The sequence below is a fragment of the Enhydra lutris genome, unplaced genomic scaffold (assembly GCF_002288905.1).
Source record: "Enhydra lutris kenyoni isolate GAN:26980312 unplaced genomic scaffold, ASM228890v2 scaffoldscaffold16, whole genome shotgun sequence".
Taxonomy (NCBI): domain Eukaryota; kingdom Metazoa; phylum Chordata; class Mammalia; order Carnivora; family Mustelidae; genus Enhydra; species Enhydra lutris.
Genome location: NW_019154100.1, coordinates 14,143,245 through 14,163,853, shown reverse-complemented (window position 1 = coordinate 14,163,853; position 20,609 = coordinate 14,143,245). Strand labels below are relative to the sequence as shown.

General features: G+C 40.3%; 1 protein-coding gene across 1 annotated transcript in view; it reads right to left on the bottom strand.

Moving 5' to 3' along the window:
- LOC111147303 (scinderin) overlaps positions 1–20,609 on the bottom strand; it is a 75,479-nt gene that overhangs the window by 10,503 nt on the left and 44,367 nt on the right. Inside the window, exons 5-11 of the mRNA XM_022503275.1 lie at positions 20,396–20,488; positions 15,616–15,748; positions 15,108–15,196; positions 14,073–14,288; positions 11,882–12,003; positions 5,566–5,656; positions 3,105–3,275 (exon numbers count right to left, since the gene is read on the bottom strand). Coding sequence (XP_022358983.1) covers positions 3,105–3,275; positions 5,566–5,656; positions 11,882–12,003; positions 14,073–14,288; positions 15,108–15,196; positions 15,616–15,748; positions 20,396–20,488 — 915 coding nt within the window. The remainder of the gene's footprint in view (positions 1–3,104; positions 3,276–5,565; positions 5,657–11,881; positions 12,004–14,072; positions 14,289–15,107; positions 15,197–15,615; positions 15,749–20,395; positions 20,489–20,609) is intronic.

The following is a 20,609-nucleotide window of genomic DNA, read 5'->3' as shown; positions in this document are numbered from 1 at the left end:
GGCCAGTTTCTCCTCCGAATGTCTCCTTACTGGCACAGAGGGAAGAGCGTGGAGGATAGACAGAGGACAAGAGACCCACACACAGACTAGTGTGGCTTCAGGGAAGTAGTTCCAAAATAGAACATCATAAAGCTTTAGCCTCCCAGGAGATGAAAGCAGAAAGCCTCACAATGATTTTGATGAGCACACTTCAGAGAGGCTGGGAATGTGAAGGCCAGTTTGAGAGATTACAAGCCAACAAAGCCAAAAAACATCACAAGCAGCTCACATGCCTCTTAAAGATGTGCCTGCAGGGAAGAGACTAGGAATGCAAGGGTTCTAGACTCTTCCATCTGAAACCAGTTGAGAGTGCCTGCAGAGGAAAGCTCAATGGTTAACTTGACAGATTAAAAAAAAAAATCAGTCATAATAGAACATATGAGAATCCATGTACAGAATGTTCTAGATGAGGTCAATATACATGATGGCATTTAAATGATAAGACTGAATGAGACAACCATGGAGAGGGCCAAGACTGAGCCCAGGGGTTTTGAAGGACAGGCAGAGGAGAAGCAGAAACTGGACTGGTGCAAGAAGTGGAGTGAAAACACTCTTCAGAAACTTGGAAGAAATCCTGGTTAAGTGTGGTTGCTTCAGAGGCCTTGTGAAAAAAAAAAAAATAGTGTTTCAAGAAGCTAGGGAAGGGTGACTGTGGCAAAGGCCAGTTGAAGGTTAAGGAAAGGGGTTAGAAAAGATACTTCTGTCTCCGTGCAATGCAGGTACTAGGTAACAGGCTAGGAGTGGCTGGAACGATGCCCGAGGAGAGTGGCTTAACAAAGAAGAGGCTTAACCACGTAGGGACAAGGGAGGGAGTGAGGCCAATGATTTTGAGGATCCATGCTCTCTTAAGAAGGGCGGAGAAAGGATATGGTATTTGGGAGGGTCGGGGTTAAGAGAGGGTTTTTTTTTTTGTTTTTTTTTTTTTAAAGATTTTATTTATTTATTTGACAGACAGAGATCACAGGTAGGCAGAGAGGCAGGCAGAGAGAGGAAGGGAAGCAGGCTCCCTGCTGAGTAGAGAGCCCGATGCGGGGCTCGATCCCAGGACCCTGGGATCATGACCAGAGCCGAAGGCAGAGGCTTTAACCCACTGAGCCACCCAGTGGTTCCATTAAAAACCCAAGAGAGGGTTTTTAATGGAAAACGGGAGTGTTTTGAAGGCATGCTTGCTATCTGAAGTAAATGATCCAGAAGAGAAGAATACACTGATGATAGAGAAGAGAAAGTTTACTGCCCACCATATTGATGAACTGGAGGTGAGGTAAGAACACGGGACAGAGGGGAAATCCGGGAAAGTCCTCAGGAAGTCAAGAGGGCTGGGGCAGAAGTTGGGGGTAGTGGTAGTGGTAGGAATTTGGTCTCAGGATAGGAGTCACATTTTATTTATTTACATAATAAATATGTATTCGTTTATTTACCAATATATTACTTTTCACAAACATTACTTTGTAATGCTAATTTATGGGTAAGAGTATATTGATATTAATTTATAAAATAATTTAGTATTTATATCTAAGGAACTATTATAAAATACTTAAAGATTATTAAATATAAATAAATTACATTCACTTCATGAAACAGGCAGGAAGGAGAATATATGTGTACAGACAGGAGCACGTTGGTGACACTGGAGGGGAGTAGATGAGGTGACTCTTGTGTGATTACATTTATGTTCTCTGAGAACTCTGACTTCGTGCTCAGTGGAGAGCAGGCGTGTTGGAGGTTTGGAGAGGGAAGACATGAAGGGTGTGTTGGATGGAGAGAGTTCAGGGACTTAGGTTTGAGACTGGAAATTGCTAGAATGTGCATCCTAGAGCAAAGGGACCAAACGACAGGAGAGGGTTGTCAGAGATTAGATGCTGGAAACAGATTTTCGAGGTGCTAAAGTTATAGCAAATTTCAGTACAGGACCATATGAGTGTGAGATAAAAGGGGTCAAGGACAAGACTGTTTGATGAGAGAAGCCAGAGGGATGGAGTCAGTGAGACAATGGCTGAAGCCACCAAAGAATAAGAGGGGAAGGGCTGGTGGCTCCATGGATGACGGCACAAGGATGCTGAGGGAGGAGAGTCTGATAAGAGGGACAAAAGTCAAGGAGGCAAGAGCGGGCCAGAAGGGTACCTTACTCGCCCCCATACCTGGTAAGAGGGCACTGAGGAAAAACAACTTGCACTTGTGAGGGCTATATGGGAATCTGTGTCCTCAGAGGACGCCATAGAGCAAGAAGGTATGGGGGAGGCTGGTTTAGAGAAGAGATTGCAGGTGGAAGGTATGTCACGGCCCAGCTGGTTTCAAGGGCTTGGCGGAATGGCTTGTGCCAAGGGGAAGGGTTGGCAGGTAGGTCCAGGTGTGGGGATTACAGAATGTGGTGGGCAGTTTAGGGGTGACTGGGGAGATGTGGATTTCAACAGTGAAGGAGATGTCTGGATTATGAAATGTGATGGATGGTCCCAGAGGTCAAAACACTCAGCCATTAGACACCTGGGCCTGCTGGCTTGTCCATAGCTAGAGGTCTTCTTGTCTTCTGACCTGTGACATGGAGTTTGATTTGTTTCCCAGCTGCAGTCAGAGACAGCTTATTTGGCTGGTTGAGTTATGGTTGTAGACCAATACAGTGAAGCCTGCTTTCCACATGTGTCACACTTGGACAAACAAGGGTTTTCCCTCTTGAATTTCCCCTGTGACCACCTGACCATCACCTGGCATCCATCTTCCTCCAGGCCTTTCTAAAAGATAAAGCTTCAGGCCTTTGACCATTTGATTTGTTACATTACTCTTAAAAATCTTTTTTTAATTTTTTAGTACAATGCAGTTGAAAAGTGTGAGAGGCCTGTTATCCAGAGTTCACTTTTTACTTGGTTCTCCTATTTTTGTTTTATGGGGTTTTTTGTGTGTGTATATGTGTGTTTTTGTTTTGTTTTGTTTTGTTTTTGCTGAACAATGGATTAATTATCAAAATAGAGGGAATCTACTTGCCAATTTTTTGAAGACTAATATTTGTTGATGGCTCAGGTCCACTGGGAAGTCCATAAATAGGGCACATTTGATTGAATGCATGGCATTACCTCCATGATTCTGGTGATGGATGCCAGGTTTCTCCGGACTTGAAAGAGGCGTGTAGGGGGAGCAGGTGCCTGACCTCCTTTCTTTGATGTTCCATTCTTGTAAATAATGAGCGGTTTGTCTTTGAACAAACTCAGCAGGTGAGCAGGCTCTTTGCCTTGGGAGACTCGGATCTGGGAGCAGGGAGGATAAAAGAAACGTAAGGAAGGATGCAACGAAGGAGGGTTGTATTTCCACACGTGTTATCTTCCCTTTTGAAAACAAAGCAAAAAACAAAAAAATAAATAGGAAATCGAGAGCAGGAGGCATGGTGATTAACAGAAAATATAGGTGAATGCTAATGAAGCACAGTTTTCTGGCTGCGTTAAGCGTCTTTGACTCTGGACACAGCACACTGAACTATTTCTTCCAGGGGGAGACAGCACCGTAGGGCACCGTGTCCTGCTTCCAGAAAGTCCAAAGCTGTAAGTGTGTTCATGTACATCTCCAAAAGAGAAAAGAAAGCAAAGTGCTGATGTACACCATTGTTTGTAAAAATTACTCTTTTTTCAAGAGCACTGACACTTGACAGTTGTGTAGTAACACACTTGTTTCAGAAATGTTTCGGATCTTTTTCAGAAGGTAAGGAGATGTGCATTTAAATGCTTCCAAAAATAAGACGACACCAAAGCATAGTCATTATTTCTACATCTCTGTAACCATGAGATGAAAAAATGATGACAATCTGGCTTCCAAACATCAAAATCTGGCAAAAATAAATAGAATTTGTTTTCTACTTTTTATTCATAGGGATGGTAATAGATTTGCTTGATATAAGCACTCTAAAAATATGTAATATAAGGACTTTTCAGGACAAGGAAATTAAAGAAAGTAAATGGTAAATTATTTACTTTCACTTGTTAGTTTAACACCAGACATTGGATTAGAAATGAGTTTCTTATTTCTTACATAAATTGTTGATGCAATGTTCTACATAAAGAGTTCAACTTTTGTGTCAGCTATTTTTTAAATTATTTCAATTTTTCAATTATTTTTTAAGTTATTATTTAAAACTGAACTGTCTTATGCACCCTGGTGTGTCTTTTTCCAGAAGCCCAAGTAAATGGGAATACTGATGCACACGCCATAGCAGGGAGGCCTAGGGAGCACTAAAAATAATTAACTTCACAGATATCTTTCTTTTTCATTTCATTTAAAAAAATTTTTTTGAGTAATTTCTCTGTCCAACATGAGGCTTGAACTCACAACCTCAAGATTAAGGGTCACACGACTCATGACTGAGCCAGCCAGGCGTCCCCCACAGGTATCTTCCAATTGGTAGGCATCCAAATAAGCCAAGTAGCAACTCACAGAAATCTTTTTTAAGTCACAACCCCAAAGTTTAGGATGAGGTTAGCTAGGATTACTTAAAACTGTTGCTGGCTTGGCATTTCCCTTAACATTGAGAAAACCTCAATCACCAACATAGAAGAAAAAGCGGGGGGCAATAATTAAGATCCATTTTTCCATTGTTAAATTCAAATAAAAGAGATAAACATTAAGTTGAAAATGTTTCACTACTGTTGACATACTCTACAAAGGAATTTAAAACAGCGCCTCGGGGACTGGAGTTGTTTAAACATTACTGTGAACTACTGCCATCTAGTGATTAAACTAAACATTACCATCTCATTGAGAATTTGGGATGCGACAGACTAACAATGGAAATTCATTCACTGGGTATATCAAGTATTTTATTACAAAATACAGAATTTATAAGTCACAATGTATGTCTTCAATGTTTTTGAATAGTTTGGTAAGGAATACTTTAAACGTTAATTAAATGATACTCATGTCAGTTCTTAACTAGAAATATTTCATTCAAGAAGTGAATTTAATAGTTCAGGGAAAAGTAGAGTTCAATGCATTTAAAGAATTCAGTCATCTTGCTAATTTGTAAAAATATTAAAAAGTTAATATGAAACTTCAAATTTTAAGATCTAACTTGCTTTGTATATCGACTGTCAAGTACCAAGACAGGAAAGAAACCAGTTAGAAGACCAAATTTGGCGTCCACATCCTAAATTTTATGTACTAAAATATCTGACTTACCTCAAAGTTTAATTATCTTTTAAGAAGTAATTACACACTTACAAAGATCTGAAAACTGGAAAGTGATCAGCTGGGTTAGTAATAACTTGGGTAGAACAGTTTTATGTCAAATAACTGTCAATTCCTTGGGTTCCTTTGATCTGCTAACTAGTTATTTGTTTTTGCTTTTGTTTTTCAATTTTGTTTGCTCCCTCTTTTCAAGAATCTGAGAGAAGTAGTATGGCATGAGAGTAGGAACATTTAAGTTTCAAAATGAAAAAATGTAATATTTAGGAAAGGCCAAATTCCCATCCCAGCTGGAGAGGAAGTCTTTAACTAGTCACTGGGCTAGCAAATAACGTGGGTGAGTTCTGGGAGAGAAACTACCCCAACCTGCACAGCCCGTCCTCCGAGGGACCTATCCAACTGAATAGTCAGGAATGCAGATGTTGTCAGCTCGTCTCTTGTGGCATCTGCTCCTTGCCTGGAGGAACCAAAGTAAAGAAAATTAGCTTGTATTTAAGTTTTACGACTTTCTAGTGTAGGCATTTCAGAGATTTAAGTCATTAGGAAAGATCAAGATGAAACCATTTTGACATGATACGGCCAGAGAAGCTATCGTTTTTCTGAAAGTGCTAACATTGATCCATGAATTGCCCTGTGTATTGCCTAGAACTCCACATGATAATTATATTCTTTTTTTTTTTTAAGATTTTATTTATTTATTTGACAGAGAGAGAGATCACAAGCAGGCAGAGAGGCAGGCAGAGAGAGAGCGGGGGGAGCAGGCTCCCTGCTGAAACAGAGAGCCAGATGTGGGGCTTGATCCCAGGACCCCGGGATCATGACCTGAGCTGAAGGCAGAGGCTTAACCCACGGAGCCACCCAGGCGCCCCGATAATTATATTCTTTATCCTCATTTTATAGGAAAAGAAATTGAGGCTTATCTCCTTACATAACTTAGCTCAGTAATCAGGTCTGTCTCATTTCAAGTGGGGGCTGCCTACTTTGGAAAATCGTCTCCACAATAAAAATAATCCATCTGAGTAGAATATGAGCCCCATCTATTAGGCTGGATATTAGAAGCATCCTATCTTTACATCAGCATTTGGTGACCATAGTAACAAATGTCTGGACCCAGAAAAATCAAGGAAAGAATCATTAGAAGTATGTGACAGAGTGGCCCCATGTTGTCATGCTAGCAATTTTTTAAAGGTTTTATCCATAAAACCATAAGAGTGGCTCAGTTACCAGAGACCCAGACAGGGGTCTAAAATCAGTTCATTTGCAATTTCTCTTTCTAAGGTACCTTGTGGCTATAACTCCAACCACTAGCTTAATCTGTACAGCAAACTTTGGGAGATCTGCTTGTTTGATGAGTTTGTGGGGGGAAAGCCGAAGCACTGAGCATAGTTTGCTTCTAGCCAATTATCCCACCTCTGCCTGACTAGGGGTTAGCAGGAAAAATACTAATCCTGGAATCGAATTTCAGAAGCTAACCCTATTAGGGTGTCAGGTTGGCTCAGTCAGTTATGTGTCCGACTCCTGATTTTGGCTCTAGTCATGATCTGGAAGTCATGAGATTGAGCCCCGCATCGCATCAGGCTCTCTATTCAGCGGGGAGTCTGCTGGAGTCTCTCTCTCTCCCTCTCTCCCTCTCTCCCGCTGCCCCTCCCCTCAACTCACACATGCACACTTGTTCTCTTTTTCTAAAATAAATAAACAAATCTTTAAAAAAGAGGAGTCAACCATATCTTTTCTTCTGAAACCTTAAGAGTGACGTACTTGTCCAATACCCAGAATAGATTAGCAATAACCTTCCATCCTGGGCAATACACATATACACGTACACATACCCCAAAACACTGGGTACAGGAAACAAGTTTTGTTGATTTCAGAATATTTCATTTTACCACAACAGAGTCAAATGCTAGAAAAAAGTTCTACAAAGTGTGTGTGTGTGGGGGGAAGACATGCTCATGTGAGGCACACATTCAAAAGAAAATTAAAAATGTTTTCCCTAATAAAGGCTTACTCATAAAAATAGTCTTTTAATGCCAATAGCTTAAATTTTTCAGGATCCTATAATGTTAACAAACACTTCAGCAAGCCTCTGGGAGCACCGAGTAGGGAGTAACACAGAGTTGGGGATGAGAGCTGGGTCTGTTACCACCTCTCCTTTCTCTGTCACATCTGCAGTTCCCTGCCTACTTCTCTATTTCCTTTTTTTTTTAATCTGTAGGAAAACATTCAACTGACTATAGACATTATCACCAAACTTTTGTCTCAATTTCCATTTTTTTTCCTTGAAGTATTTCATCCAGCAAACCTAGAAACCCTCACCAAACTCCTACCTTCTGATGCTCTTAATAAATTTTTCACTACTTACCTCCAGCTCCTCTTCCACTTCATGTCAAAGTGACCCTTGCTCCTATCCACACAGATTCAGACTCATTTGCTTTATGGATCTGTGACGCAGGGGGTCAAACACTCCACCACAACTAGGACATAATAAAGTTGCTCTTCACCTCCAGTTTTGAAAACCTACACTTAGGGGCAGTGGGGGTGAGAGGGGAGAACTCTACTTTGACATGATTTTTTTCTTTATAAATCTTTGGCACTTGTTACTCATTACAAATAAATGCTGCAGGAAAATAGAATTTACTGCTTTGAGAGATTCATCATTGCCATTGTTTAACGTTTGTTCAATTTCAACTACCTGACATTCCCGAGAAAAGATCATATTTTAGAATATAAGTGGTTTCAGAAATTTTTTAAAAAGCCACAACAAATATGTGTATTCAGTAGTTGATTTAATTCTAGTCCTTCATCCTTTACTGTGCCTCGGACTTAACCATTTACATTCCTGCATCAAAATTATCATATAACCTGGGAAGCTGTTTAGTTTGAAAGCTAATATTCAAGAGATCTGCTTATTTTCTAAATGTCTCTACACTGCCTTTACACAAGCGTTTGAAGTCCTGCAAACCACACAACGTTAACAAACTGACATATTTAACATCCGTGAAAATAAGACTCTCAAAAGGACCCTCAAATATCTAACATATCTTCTTGATATCTCAAAAAATGATAAATTCTCATCATAGGAAACTTGATCACATAAAATTGGAAAGAACAAATTAAATGACCTCTTCTTCCACCCTAGCCCCATCCTAAAGAGAGTAATTATTAAGAATATGGCATATTCTCACTTTTTCCCTCTGAATTTTTTATAGTGAGGGCCAAACCTGCCCTCCTCCTGAGTTTCTTATCTCAGTGAATGAAACACTATCCATGTGTGCATGGACCAGAAATTGGTGGCCACCTGTGATCTGGTCATCTTCCCTGTTTCTCATACCCAGTCTTTCTGATACCAGTGCCTTAATACTACAAACTCATCTTATCCGCTCCCTCCCTGTTGCTCTAACACTGAGTTCTGGCCACATTATCCCTTGGCTGAATTACTGCAACACATTCCCAGTGGCTTCCCTGCCACCGACCTTCTCCCATCAGCCCATTCTCAGAGATGTCAACCAAAAATAATTTCTGTAAGAGGAAAGCCAATCATATTGCTCCCAGAGCTAACTCTTTGACTGGTTCCCAAGGCCCTGAAAATAAAGTTCATCCTCCCTAGGATGGTTCCAAGGCTGTTCACAGGTTGGCTCCTTCTGATTTCTCTGATTTTATCTTTTGCTCCCTAACTTTGCTCCAGCCATAAGTCGTTACTAGTAAATTAGAGCACACGTTCTCTGCGTTGCTTAATACAACTTCTCTATTTGCTTGCCTGCCTACCTGCTCCTCTGTTCCCAGTTAGATGTCACTTCCAGGAGACCTATGGGTGGGCTTGGTGTCTCATCTAGAATTCCTCAAAGATTGAGCCTGGTTTTATCTTAAAATCCTTCATACTTCATTGAAATGCCTGTTAATCACCTGCTTCTTTTTAAAGTATCGAATCTTGGGGCTCCTGGGTGGCTCAGTGGGTTAAGCCTCTGCCTTTGGCTCAGGTCATGATCTCAGGGTCCTGGGATTGAGCCCTACATTGGGCTCTCTGCTCAGCAAGGAGCCTGCTTCCCTTCCTCTCTCTCTGCCTGCCTCTCTGACTACCTGTAATCTCTGACTGTCAAATAAATAAATAAAATCTTAAAAAAAAATAAAGTATCAAATCTTGGGACACGGGTGATTTTTTTTTTTCACCACAGTATCTTTAGTATCTATCTAGCACAGTGCTTGGCGCATAGAAAGTGCTCGGTGAATACTTTCAAATGAGTTGAGAAAAAGTAACTGCATTTAACATTTATTATCCAATTTAGTCTGTCTTCGTTACAGTCACATAGTTGTTTACATAGATGGTGAATTATCAATTTTTCAAAATGTGCTCTTGAGCTACTTGTTTCCTCTCTCTTGTCTGAGCTAAGTGCCACAATCAATTAGATTTTTTATATGCAAAAGAGAGTGGAGAGAAAGACCAAGAAACAGAATGTAAAAGAAAAGCTGACTGAGAACAACCGATTTATCCCTGTAAAGGCCATGTTTTCCAGAAACACTTTTCTGAGCTAATATTTTGGAAGAAGGAATTGCAAAAGGAGGACAGAGCTTACACCAGGGTATAGGGGCGCTCAACTTTAGACTTAAAGAGAGCTGTTTATCAAAGTGTGAAATGCTCCTTCACCAGATACAACAGTTGTGAATTTGGGTTAAGTTACTTCATCTTAAGTTACTCCCCTCCCTTTCTGTCTTTCAAAAATAACCTGGTTGTGAGGAAGAAACATAATAATGGAAACACCCAGCACTTTGCTGGTACAAACATGCTGCTCAAAAAAATGGTTGCTATGAAGATGACATCATAAACACAGAGTCAAGTAGCTAAATACATTAATGATTGACAGGATGTGATGAGAACCGTTGCCTAAGGTGATGCAGGACCTGTTAATCAGGAGAGTGCACGTGGATCATCTGGGGATCTTGTTCAATTGCATGTTCTGCTTTAGTGGGCCAAAGGTGGGTCCTGGAATTGTACATTTCTTTTTTTTTTTTTTCTTAAAGATTTTATTTATTTATTTGACAGACATTACAAGTAGGCAGAGAGGCAGGCAGAGAGAGATGGGGAAGCAGGCTCCCCGCTGAGCAGAGAGCCCGATGCAGGACTTGATCCCAGGACCCTGAGATCATGACCTGAGCCGAAGACAGAGGCTTAACCCACTGAGCCACCCAGGCAACCCACATTGTACATTTTTAACCAGCTTCCAGGCAATGCTGATGTTTCTGGTTCCCAGACCATCCTTTGGACACCGAGAGCCTATAGGATAAAGATAATCATCCCATCTCCTGAACTTGGCTGGCCTCAAGGCACCGGTCAGGGTAAGTGGTAAGTGGTTACACTGTCCAGATGGAGGTGACTCTCATCTGGCAGGACCCTCACCACAGAGAAATGTCTCCATATCGACAGAGACCCGTGTCCATGTACACTCAATACACCCACTGAATGTTGACATCACCATGTAGGCAAAAGTAGTATCCTGCTTCACCCCTGTACCTTCCACCCTGATTTCACTTAATAAAAAGTTGGAGAATCTGACACTATATGATTTGTTACAGAATCCCCATCCCTTTGGAACAGCCCAGCATGGTATGTATACTTAACTTACCCAATTGGACATTTCCCACTGATCAGAGCCCTGGCACTGGACTCTAAGTAAACTTAACCTTCAATTAACTCAAATTATTATGCAAAACCACATAAGACGTGGGTGTGCTGGCATTTTTTTCTCCTTTATTGCCACAAATTTCATGGGGACCAAGAGTAAAAATGCATCAATTTGAGGTCCCTGGGGTATGAAACAGAACCATAAATGATATCTATCCCCCAGAGGGTTTGCCTCACTGCCACTTTGCAGCTCCAATTACAAAGGACCTCAGTGAATTTTAATAATAAGAACACATGGTAGTCAGTACTAGCAAGCTGGAATTAGCTTGCACAGGAGGTGAGATATTCAACCGCATATCTACTAAAAGAACACTACATTTGGATACCAAAATCTTGTTCCTACACTAGAAAGGATGATTTTAAAAGAATTTATTTACTTATCTGAGAGAGAGAGTAAGAGCATGCATGAGTGGGAGGAGGAGCGGAGGGAGAGGAAGAAAGAGAACCTCCAGCAGGCTTCCCGCTGAGCTAGGAGCCCGACCTGGGGACTTGATCTCACAACCCTGAGACTGTGAATTGAGCTGAAATTAAGAGTTGGAGGCTTAACCAGCTGAGTCACCCAGGGGCCTATAGAAAGGATGATTTTTATCTAACCCTTCCTGCTTGTGGAGAAGAGCTACAAAACAGAGTAAAAAATCATATTGAAAGAAAATACCACATGCATGCTATACAAATCTCACGGGGGTAACTATAGGATAATTCTACCCCTTGTCCCATGGAATTTTTTTTTTTAAGATTTTTTATTTATTTATTTGACAGACAGAGATCACAAGTAGGCAGAGAGGCAGGCAGAGAGAGGGAGGGGGATGCAGGCTCCCCACTGAGCAGAGAGCCCGACTCGGGGTTCGATCCCAGGACCCTGGGATCATGACCTGAGCTGAAGGCACATGTTTTAATCCACTGAACCACCCAGGTGCCCCGTCCTGTGGAATTTGATGAAATGTAACTTTGGAGTAAAATCTGTCCACCTTAAAACTTGAGATTTTAAGAAAGAGGAGAACTTACCAGGTGTAGATGATCTGTCCTCTGGGATAAGTATAGAGTATAATGTAGCAGTCACCACCATAGAATTCACCATAGGAGTTCTGGTCAATTTCAATCCTACCATTATTTTCTACACGCCATATCTGAAAGAAATGGAAAGTCCATACCAAAATTAAAATTGTCTTGATCTAATAGTAGTTGTCAGGAGTTTTGTTTTTGTTTTTTTTTTTAGATCTATCGTTAAACAACTTTTAAATACTTTTCTAACTAGCTTACAAATTAAACAACAGGAAGAAATTTTATCAGTTTGACAATTGGTTCACTGATTTTTTAAGTGTTTATACATATATTTTTTGCATCCTCCAGAGTACTTACATCAGTTCTGAGCCTATTAATACAAACCTACTGTTCGATTGATTAGTGAAAATAACACAAGACTCTGGTGGAATAAGGAACTAAAATATTCGGCTCAGAAATATATCTCTTAACTTGCATAAAATATTTCATTCATTGGGAGACAACCTGTTTGTTTATTAAAAAAATTTTTTTCCCAGCACAGTAAAGCATGATTATTTCCTCAGGCAAGAGTGGCAGATAGGGACCAAATAATCAAGATGCCAATTGCTTGACTATTTTCAAGAGGTGCCATTTAGGCATAAGACTGAAAAGATAAACGTAGGCAGTAACTTTTTTTTTTCTGGCTTCTCAGCCTCATCACAGATTAAAGACACTCCAAGTTGGAGAGATGAGAGCTGTGGATGAACCAGGAAAGCAACATGAAAGCCTGCCAGGCAAGGTGCGCATGCGCACCCTCCAGGGGACAGGGAGGATACACGCCTCCCCTTGAAATTTGGCGATGGAGGAGTGGAGGTGCTTTCAGAGAGAAGCATGACATCCTGGTGAGCAGGGAAGAAACAACAGCACTCCAGGGCTAAACCCAAAAGCCTAGAGAAAGTCCCCAGATTTCCAAAGTCCGGGGTTTACTCAGGAGGACATCTCAGAGTCAACACAAGAGACTGTCCCTGGGACCTGGTGCTGGGGAGCCAAATCTGCCACGAGCCCCTCCTACTGTGCTGAGCTGCAGAAAAGTGCATATGAGCAGGAGACAGACCCAGATAGCAAGCTGATGCCCCTTGGACAATGGCCATGTGGGGCCTTTCTCCCTTTGCAGTTCTTGCAACCCCCGGATAGCTGAGATGTACACCTTCGTGTCTTTGAAAAGAGGCAAAACTACCTAAATTTCTTTCCCATATACTTCGCTCCAAACATTGTAGTAAGCCTTGGGAATACAAGGATAAACTATTCAATTCCAGCCCTCAAGGAACTAAGGAGAGGGCCAGGAAGAAAAATAAACTGTTTTGCAATCCTTAGATGATGGTTCTGTGAGAAATATCACTTATGGTTTGAGCACAAAGGCTGCTCCAGGACAGAGGGAAGGCTTCTCAAAGAGCTTCAGCTTGTGACTGAACTGAATTCCACAGGAAAAGGAATGGAGACTTCAGCCAGAGGGAGGAGGGAAGAGCCTTCAGGCAGTGGTAGAGTGAGGCAGCCAGAAGAGCAAGGATCAAATCCTGGAAGACCTTGAAGGCCCCCCTGAAAACGGAAAGCCGTTAAAATATTTTATAAGACACAACATTACCCAGTTCTCATTAAGTTAGACGACTCAAGAGTAGAGGATGAAGAGAGTTGAATTAGGGATATTCATTAGGGGGTTATGGGCAATTTTTTTCAGAAAAAGAGAATAAACAACAAACAATTTGAATGCTCTAAAAATATCTGTGAGTTTAGCACGTACCCAATTTGCTTTTGTGAGTGCCTATAAGGTACAAGGAAAGGTCTAACTAATGGTCGCTGGTACATTCAGAGCTACTTGCCCTCACTGGAGAATCCCAGTTCCAGGAGTGGGAGCAATTCTGGACCAGGAAACAAGATGGCTGGGTTCCACAGCATGTCTAATAGTAATGAGGTGATCTTGCACAGATAGCCTAACTTCTTGGAATCTCAACACACACATTGTAAAATAGGATTGAAGGTCAGAAACTGTCTCTTCCAACTTTAAATTCCCTGATTTAATATACAGTCATGGACCACCTTTATTAATAAGTAAAGTAAAATGACAAAGTTTGTAGTCTTCTGAAGTTACATGTCCAGGAATACTGGCATAAATGGTCTTGATGAAAACAAACAGACACAAACAAAAGCAGCCAATTACCTCCACTTTGCCAGAACCATCATCCACCATATTGTGCTGGGCAGCCATGTGTGGAGAAGTGTGTAGTTTTGAGGCATCAAATGGAATTTGTTTTATTTGAGCCACTTTCTCAGTGACATAGACTTTCCCGAAGCCATCACTCTGATCTTTCTCTCTCCAGTCCTTAAAGAACTGTTTGAAGATTGGTGTTTCCCCTCCTTCTGGAAGAACGTGAATCTAAAATTTAAAACAATGATAATTATTCTAAAAAAGAAAATAGACGGAGGAAAGACATTAATCTAGGAGTGGAGGAAAAAACTCAAGAAAAAACTGTCCTGGTTTCTGTGATGACAGATGTAAACCTAGAAGCTGGGATCTGTGAGTGAATGTAAAATGGAAGATTATCAGATATGAAGATGAAACAATCCACCTCTGCTTTTTGTCACTACTAAAGTGATTGCCACTGAATTTGGATGCTTGAAGTAAGAACAGAGCTCTGTCATGTTACCATTACAGTCAAATATGTGTGACTCTTATTCTGCATTAGGTTTATAAGAGATCTGTAACCTGGAAGAAATGATCTCATTGTGTTCCTTGTGTGAGGACATAAAACTGAAGACAAAGGATGAGACTGAAAGACTCAGAAAAGGAAGAGTAACTAATCAGGTGTCTAAGCTGATGTCAGTGAAGCCAAAGATTATCTGGCTACTAGCCCAGGTCTGCACAACCTGCTCTAAGGACTAACTGAAAAGTACTCTCAGTGCATTCAACTGTGGTTGGTCATCTCGACTGAAACGCCGTGGAGGAAGCAGAGGGGTCTTTTTTCATAATGCAGCCCCATGGAAGGTCTGATCTCCAGTTTCTGCAAAATTCCATCCTCCACAAAACTATGGTTCTAGGGACATGGGACACAGTGTGGCACACACACAAGGGAAGAATAACTTCCACACATAGGGTACTTTGATCCAAATGCTCACACAAGTTTTGTGGAGACAGGATGAGCTCCCACATTTTAATTTTTTTTTTTCTAGCCAGCTCATTTCCACACACACTTACTTGGGTATTGCTGGAATAATTCATTTGCTTTAGGAATTCTTCAGCTGTGTTCATTGCAGCTTTTCTCTCCTGGGGATTAGCGTCTTTACCTAAATGGAAGATAAATGAAAAGGACAGAATATCAGAGAGGGAAAACATTATATGATTATGAAACATTTGCACACCCCAAGAGATAAACATGATTATAATTTTAATTTAAATATGACACTGAGCATGGTAAAACTGTCCTGGTATGTTAAATATATTTTGTAGTATCCTAATGATTGCCATTATATGTAAAAGATTCTTTTTATATTGTCCAATGCCATCTTTAACCCTATCATTCTTGGCAAATGATACTAGTAGGAAGAAAACACAGTTTTGATATCTGCATTTTATATGAGCTATTTACAGATCAAGTCTCAAAATGATAGGCTTTCTTTTTTAAATCAGAAAAGTTTTCTTTACCTTTTCAAAGAGATAGCCATTAAGTCTGCAGTGCAGCTACTATGTCAATGGCATTTCTTACCCTTCCATACGAAAATCTGTTTTGCAGAACCATGGTCCAAAATAAAGCATTCTTCAGAAAGCAGCATCGCCATGGAGAAAGGGTTCTCTTCTGCAACCACAGTCACTCTCATGGATCCACTGGCATCTGAAACCTAATATAAAAACCACGAGCTTGTTTGCAGATAATAAAAATGTTCTAAAATTACATCATGGTGATGTTGCACAACTCTGTAATTATAATAACAACCATTGAATTGCATACTTTTAATGGATATGGTATGTAAATTATATCTCAACAAAGCTATTAAAAAAAACAGCAACAACAAAAATCAATGAGCCAAATTATACCCTAAAAGGCTTTTTTAATTTTTAAAAATTTTTTTAAAGATTTTATTTGTTTCTTTGACAGAGAGGGAGTGAGAGAGCACGAGAGGGGACACAAGCAGGGGAAGTAGGAGAGAGAGAAGCAGACTCCCCACTGAGCAGGCAGCCTGATATGGGACTCAATTCCAGGACTCTGGGATCATGACCTGAGCTGAAGGCAGGCACTTAATGACTGTGCCATCCAGGCACCATACCTAAAAGGCTTTTTATTTATCTTAAAAATTTTTTTTAAAGATTTTATTTATTTATTTAACCGACAGAGATCACAAGTAGACAGAGAGGCAGGCAGAGAGAGAGAGGGAGAAGGAGGTGTCCTGCTGACCAGAGAGCCCGATGTGGGGCTTGATCCCAGGACCCTGAAGGCAGAGGCTTTAACCCACTGGGCCCCCCAGGTGTCTCCCTAAAAGGCTTCTTAAAGGTCCTTTGGACAATCAACAAAACTAAAAGACAATCCACGGAATGGGAGAAGATACTTTTGAATGACATATCTGACAAAGGGTTAGTATCCCAAATATATAAAGAACCTACATAACTCAGCAGCAAAAAAACCCCAATGGTCCAATTAAAAATGGGCATAAGACATGAACAGACACTCCTCCAAAGAAGACATACAGATGGACAACAGACACATGAAAAGATGCTCATCAACATTTATCATCAGGGAATTAAAAATCAAAACCATAGGGGCACCTGGGTGGCTCAGTAGGTTAAAGCCTCCGCCTTCAGCTCAGGTCATGGTCTCAGGGTCCTGGGATCAAGCCCCACATCGGGCTCTCTGCACAGCAGGCAGCCTGCTTCCCCCTCTCTCTCTGCCTCCCTCTCTGCCTACTTGTGATTTCTGTCTGTCAAGTGAATAAATAGAATCTTTTAAAAAAATCAAAACCATAATGTGATATCACTTAAGCCTGTCAGATTGGCTGCAATCAAGAACACAAGAAAAAACAAGTGTTGGCAAGAATGAGGAGAAAAAGAAACCCTGATGCACTGTTGGTGGGAATGCAAACTGGTGCAACCACAGCAGAAAACAGTATGGAGGTTCTTCAAAAAATTAAAAATAGAACTACCATATGATCCAACAATTCCATTACTGGATATTTACCCCCAAAATGCAAAACACTAATTCAGAGGGACAGATGCATTTCTATGTTTACAGCAGCATCATCTACAATAGCCAAATTATGGAAACAGCCCAATTGTCCATTGACTGATGAATGTATAAAGAAGATACGGTGTGTATATAAACAATGGAATATTACTCAGCCATAAAAAAGAACGACGTTTTGCCATTTGCAGCAACATAGATAGATCTAGAGAGTATACTGTTAAGTGAAATAAGTCGGAGAAAGACAAACACCATATGATTTTACCCATATGTGGAATTAAAAAAAAAAAAAACAAATGCACAAAGGAAGGAGAAAGAAACCAAGAAACAGACTCTTAACTATAGAGAACAAACTGATGGTTACCAGAGGGGAGATGGGTGGGGGGATGGGTGAAATATATGAAGGGGTTTAAAAGTACATTTATCATGATGAGCACTGAGTGATGTATAGAATTGTTGAAACACTGTATTGTACACCAGAAACTAAGATAACACTATATGTTAACTATATAAGAATTAAAAAAAATTCTTTTGGGGTAAAAAAACCATTAACAGAAAGTTAAGTTTCAACATTGGACCTAAAGAACCAGAAAATAATAATGGTAATAGTAATGGCTAAGATTTGTTGAGATTTCCAAATAATAGGCACCAGTCGATGAACTTTACACGATTAGTTACTAATTTTTATAGCAATCTTTCCAACTAGGTAATAATCTAAGGCTCACTGCACCCACATTAAAAAAAAAAAAGCTTAAACCTTTATTCATTCAGCATTTATTGAGTGTCTACCATAGGGCAAGCACTATGCTAAGAAGACAGTGGCACATTACAGTCTATGCATAGAGACTATTTCCAGATTAGGTCCTGTAATTTAAGTATACTTTGTGTAAATTGTCCAAGTAAATTTCTTCTGTCACAAATATTTATTTAGACTCTCAAAGTTTGGAAACAACCACAGAACATTTCTTTTTTTAGGGGCTCAGTCAGTTACACATCTGCCTTCAGCTCAGGTCATGATCTTGGGGTCCTGGGATTGCCACATGGGGCTCCCCACCCAGCAGGGAGTCTGCTTCTCCTGCTCCCTCGTGTGCGTGCACACACACACACACTCTCTCTCTCTCTGTCTCAAATAAATAAAATCTAAAAATAAAAAAAATTTTTTAAAAGAACAATTTTTTTAAAGGTGGAGGTGGTATTGCAAAACTGAAAGTGATATTAATGCCCACTTCAGAATTCCCTGTTTTTCAAAGGCCATCTTGTAGGCTGCAAGGTAATCACCCGGGAACTTGATAAATATGTGGATTCTGGGGCCTTCCCTAGATCAGTGGTCAAGCTGTGCAGCATTACGCTGGGGCTTGAATTCTGTTTTTTTATAAGTTGCATAGGTGACTGTTTCCCAGCTGTGTTCTGCAACCCCAATTAAGTTTATTTACAGACTTGGTGTTTTACATATATGCAATACATTTTATATCCACTAGAGGGAGGAATGATTCAGGATTAACATCTTCCCATTTTAAAACATTTCTTCAGTTGCTAACGCTGTCCAAGTGGGAGAATGGTTTTTTTTCTTTTTTTTTAAGATTTTATTTATTTATTTGACAGAGAGAGATCACAAGTAGGCAGAGGCAGCAGAGAGAGAGAGAGGAGGAAGCAGGCTCCCCACTGAGCAGAAAGCCCGATGTGGGGCTCGATCCCAGGACCCCGGGATCATGACCTGAGCTGAAGGCAGAGGCTTTAACCCACTGAGCCACCCAGGCACCCCGGGAGAATGGTTTTATTTGATGATGTGGCATAAAAGATATTTGTTAAGCTTTAAGTGGGTTTTAGAAGCAGTAGTGAAAAAAAAAAGGTGCCATGAAATCTTTATTTTTAAAATTTTATTTATTTATTTGAGAAAGAGAAGAAGAGAGAGCAAGAACACATGTCGGGGGAGGGGGTGGAAAGAAAGGGAAGACAGGATCCCAAGCAGACTCCGCACTGAGCTTATAGTCTGGTAGTCATGCCCATCCCTTGACCCCGAGATCATGACCTGAACCAAAACCAAGAGTCCATGCTAAACTAACTGTTCCACCGAGACACCCCCTCGAAGTCTTTAGAATAACAATTTCTGTGTAGTTTCTATTAAAAGCATCAGTACTTAGCAGAAGTCACGACCACATTTTTTCCCTTGCCATCTAAGAAGAAAATAATTCACTTACTCTTTACAAACTTACTAGACACAAGTTAATAACTTGATCTTCATTTAAAATCAGTTTCTGAGTTCGAAGTTGTCTTAAAGCAGGAAATGTAACTCCTTCCTGTAGTGGCTGATGACTACTTAGTTCTTCAGGGAGATTAATGATCTGCTCCAAATCATGCGCTTGGAAAGTTACAAGGGGATGGGACTCTTGCGGGATTCCATTGACTATTCTCCTCAACTGGTGTATCTGTGGCTTCTGTTACCTTCACCAGCAATAAAATCATAAAATTCTGGAGTTCTAAGGAACCTGAATAATCTTCTAAAGGAATCTGTCTCTCTTTTTTACAGATAAAAAAACTGAGACCCAGCATGGTCGTATCTTGCCCAAGGTCATCTGGTGGGCCATCACCAGAGAGGTGACATGGAACTAGGTATCCAATGCCCAGGACAGAGTCGTTTTTACCCTGTTTCCTCCCAGCTGTTTGATTTGATAGCTTTGCCCTCCTGTAACAAAGAAAGCCTTCATTATGACTAAATAGGATATTTAAAATAACATGAAGATTTTATAGTTTATCAAAATTTTGGGGTGCCTGGGTGGCTCAGTTGTTAAGCGTCTGCCTTTGGCACAGGTCATGATCCCATGGTCCTGGGATCCAGCCCTGTATCAGGTTCTCTGCTCAGCAGAAAGCCTGCTTCTCCCTCTCCCACTGCTTCTGCTTGTATTCCCTCTCTTGCTGTCTCTCTCTCTTTCTATCTCTCTCTGTGTCAAATAAATAAATAAAATCTTTAAAAAAAATTTATAAGAAAAAGCTTACTGAGTATTTTTATTCCATGAAGGAAACATTTTAAGAACTTCATATATCAAAATCTATTATTGCAAACTAGCATGGCAACACCATATAATTTTAAGTTGTAGCAATAATTTCACTGATTTGACATTTTTAATAAAAATAACTAAAAATAATAAAAAGAGGAATTTTAATAAACATACTAGAGGAAAGAATGGATTCTACTGACACACTTCTCTTTGAGAGCAAGGAGAATTATCAGCTGTAGCAGAGTCCCATCCAGAACATGTCTCCCAGCTGCATCCAGTCTAGTGAAAACAACAGAACTCACTAACAGTGAACTCACCATGTAGAGTTTAGCCATTTTCCTGTTCGTTATGTCTGCTACGGTGTCATCATCATCGTTTCCATCCGGAAGCTCCGGCTTTGTCCCTAAAACCTGGAAAAAAGTGAACAGATAAAAGATAAAGACCTCTCATTAAAGGATGCAGAATTAAAAAAAAAAAAGGTAAACTATCTTATATTTCTAAAGACATAAATTATAACATATTTGTAGTTAA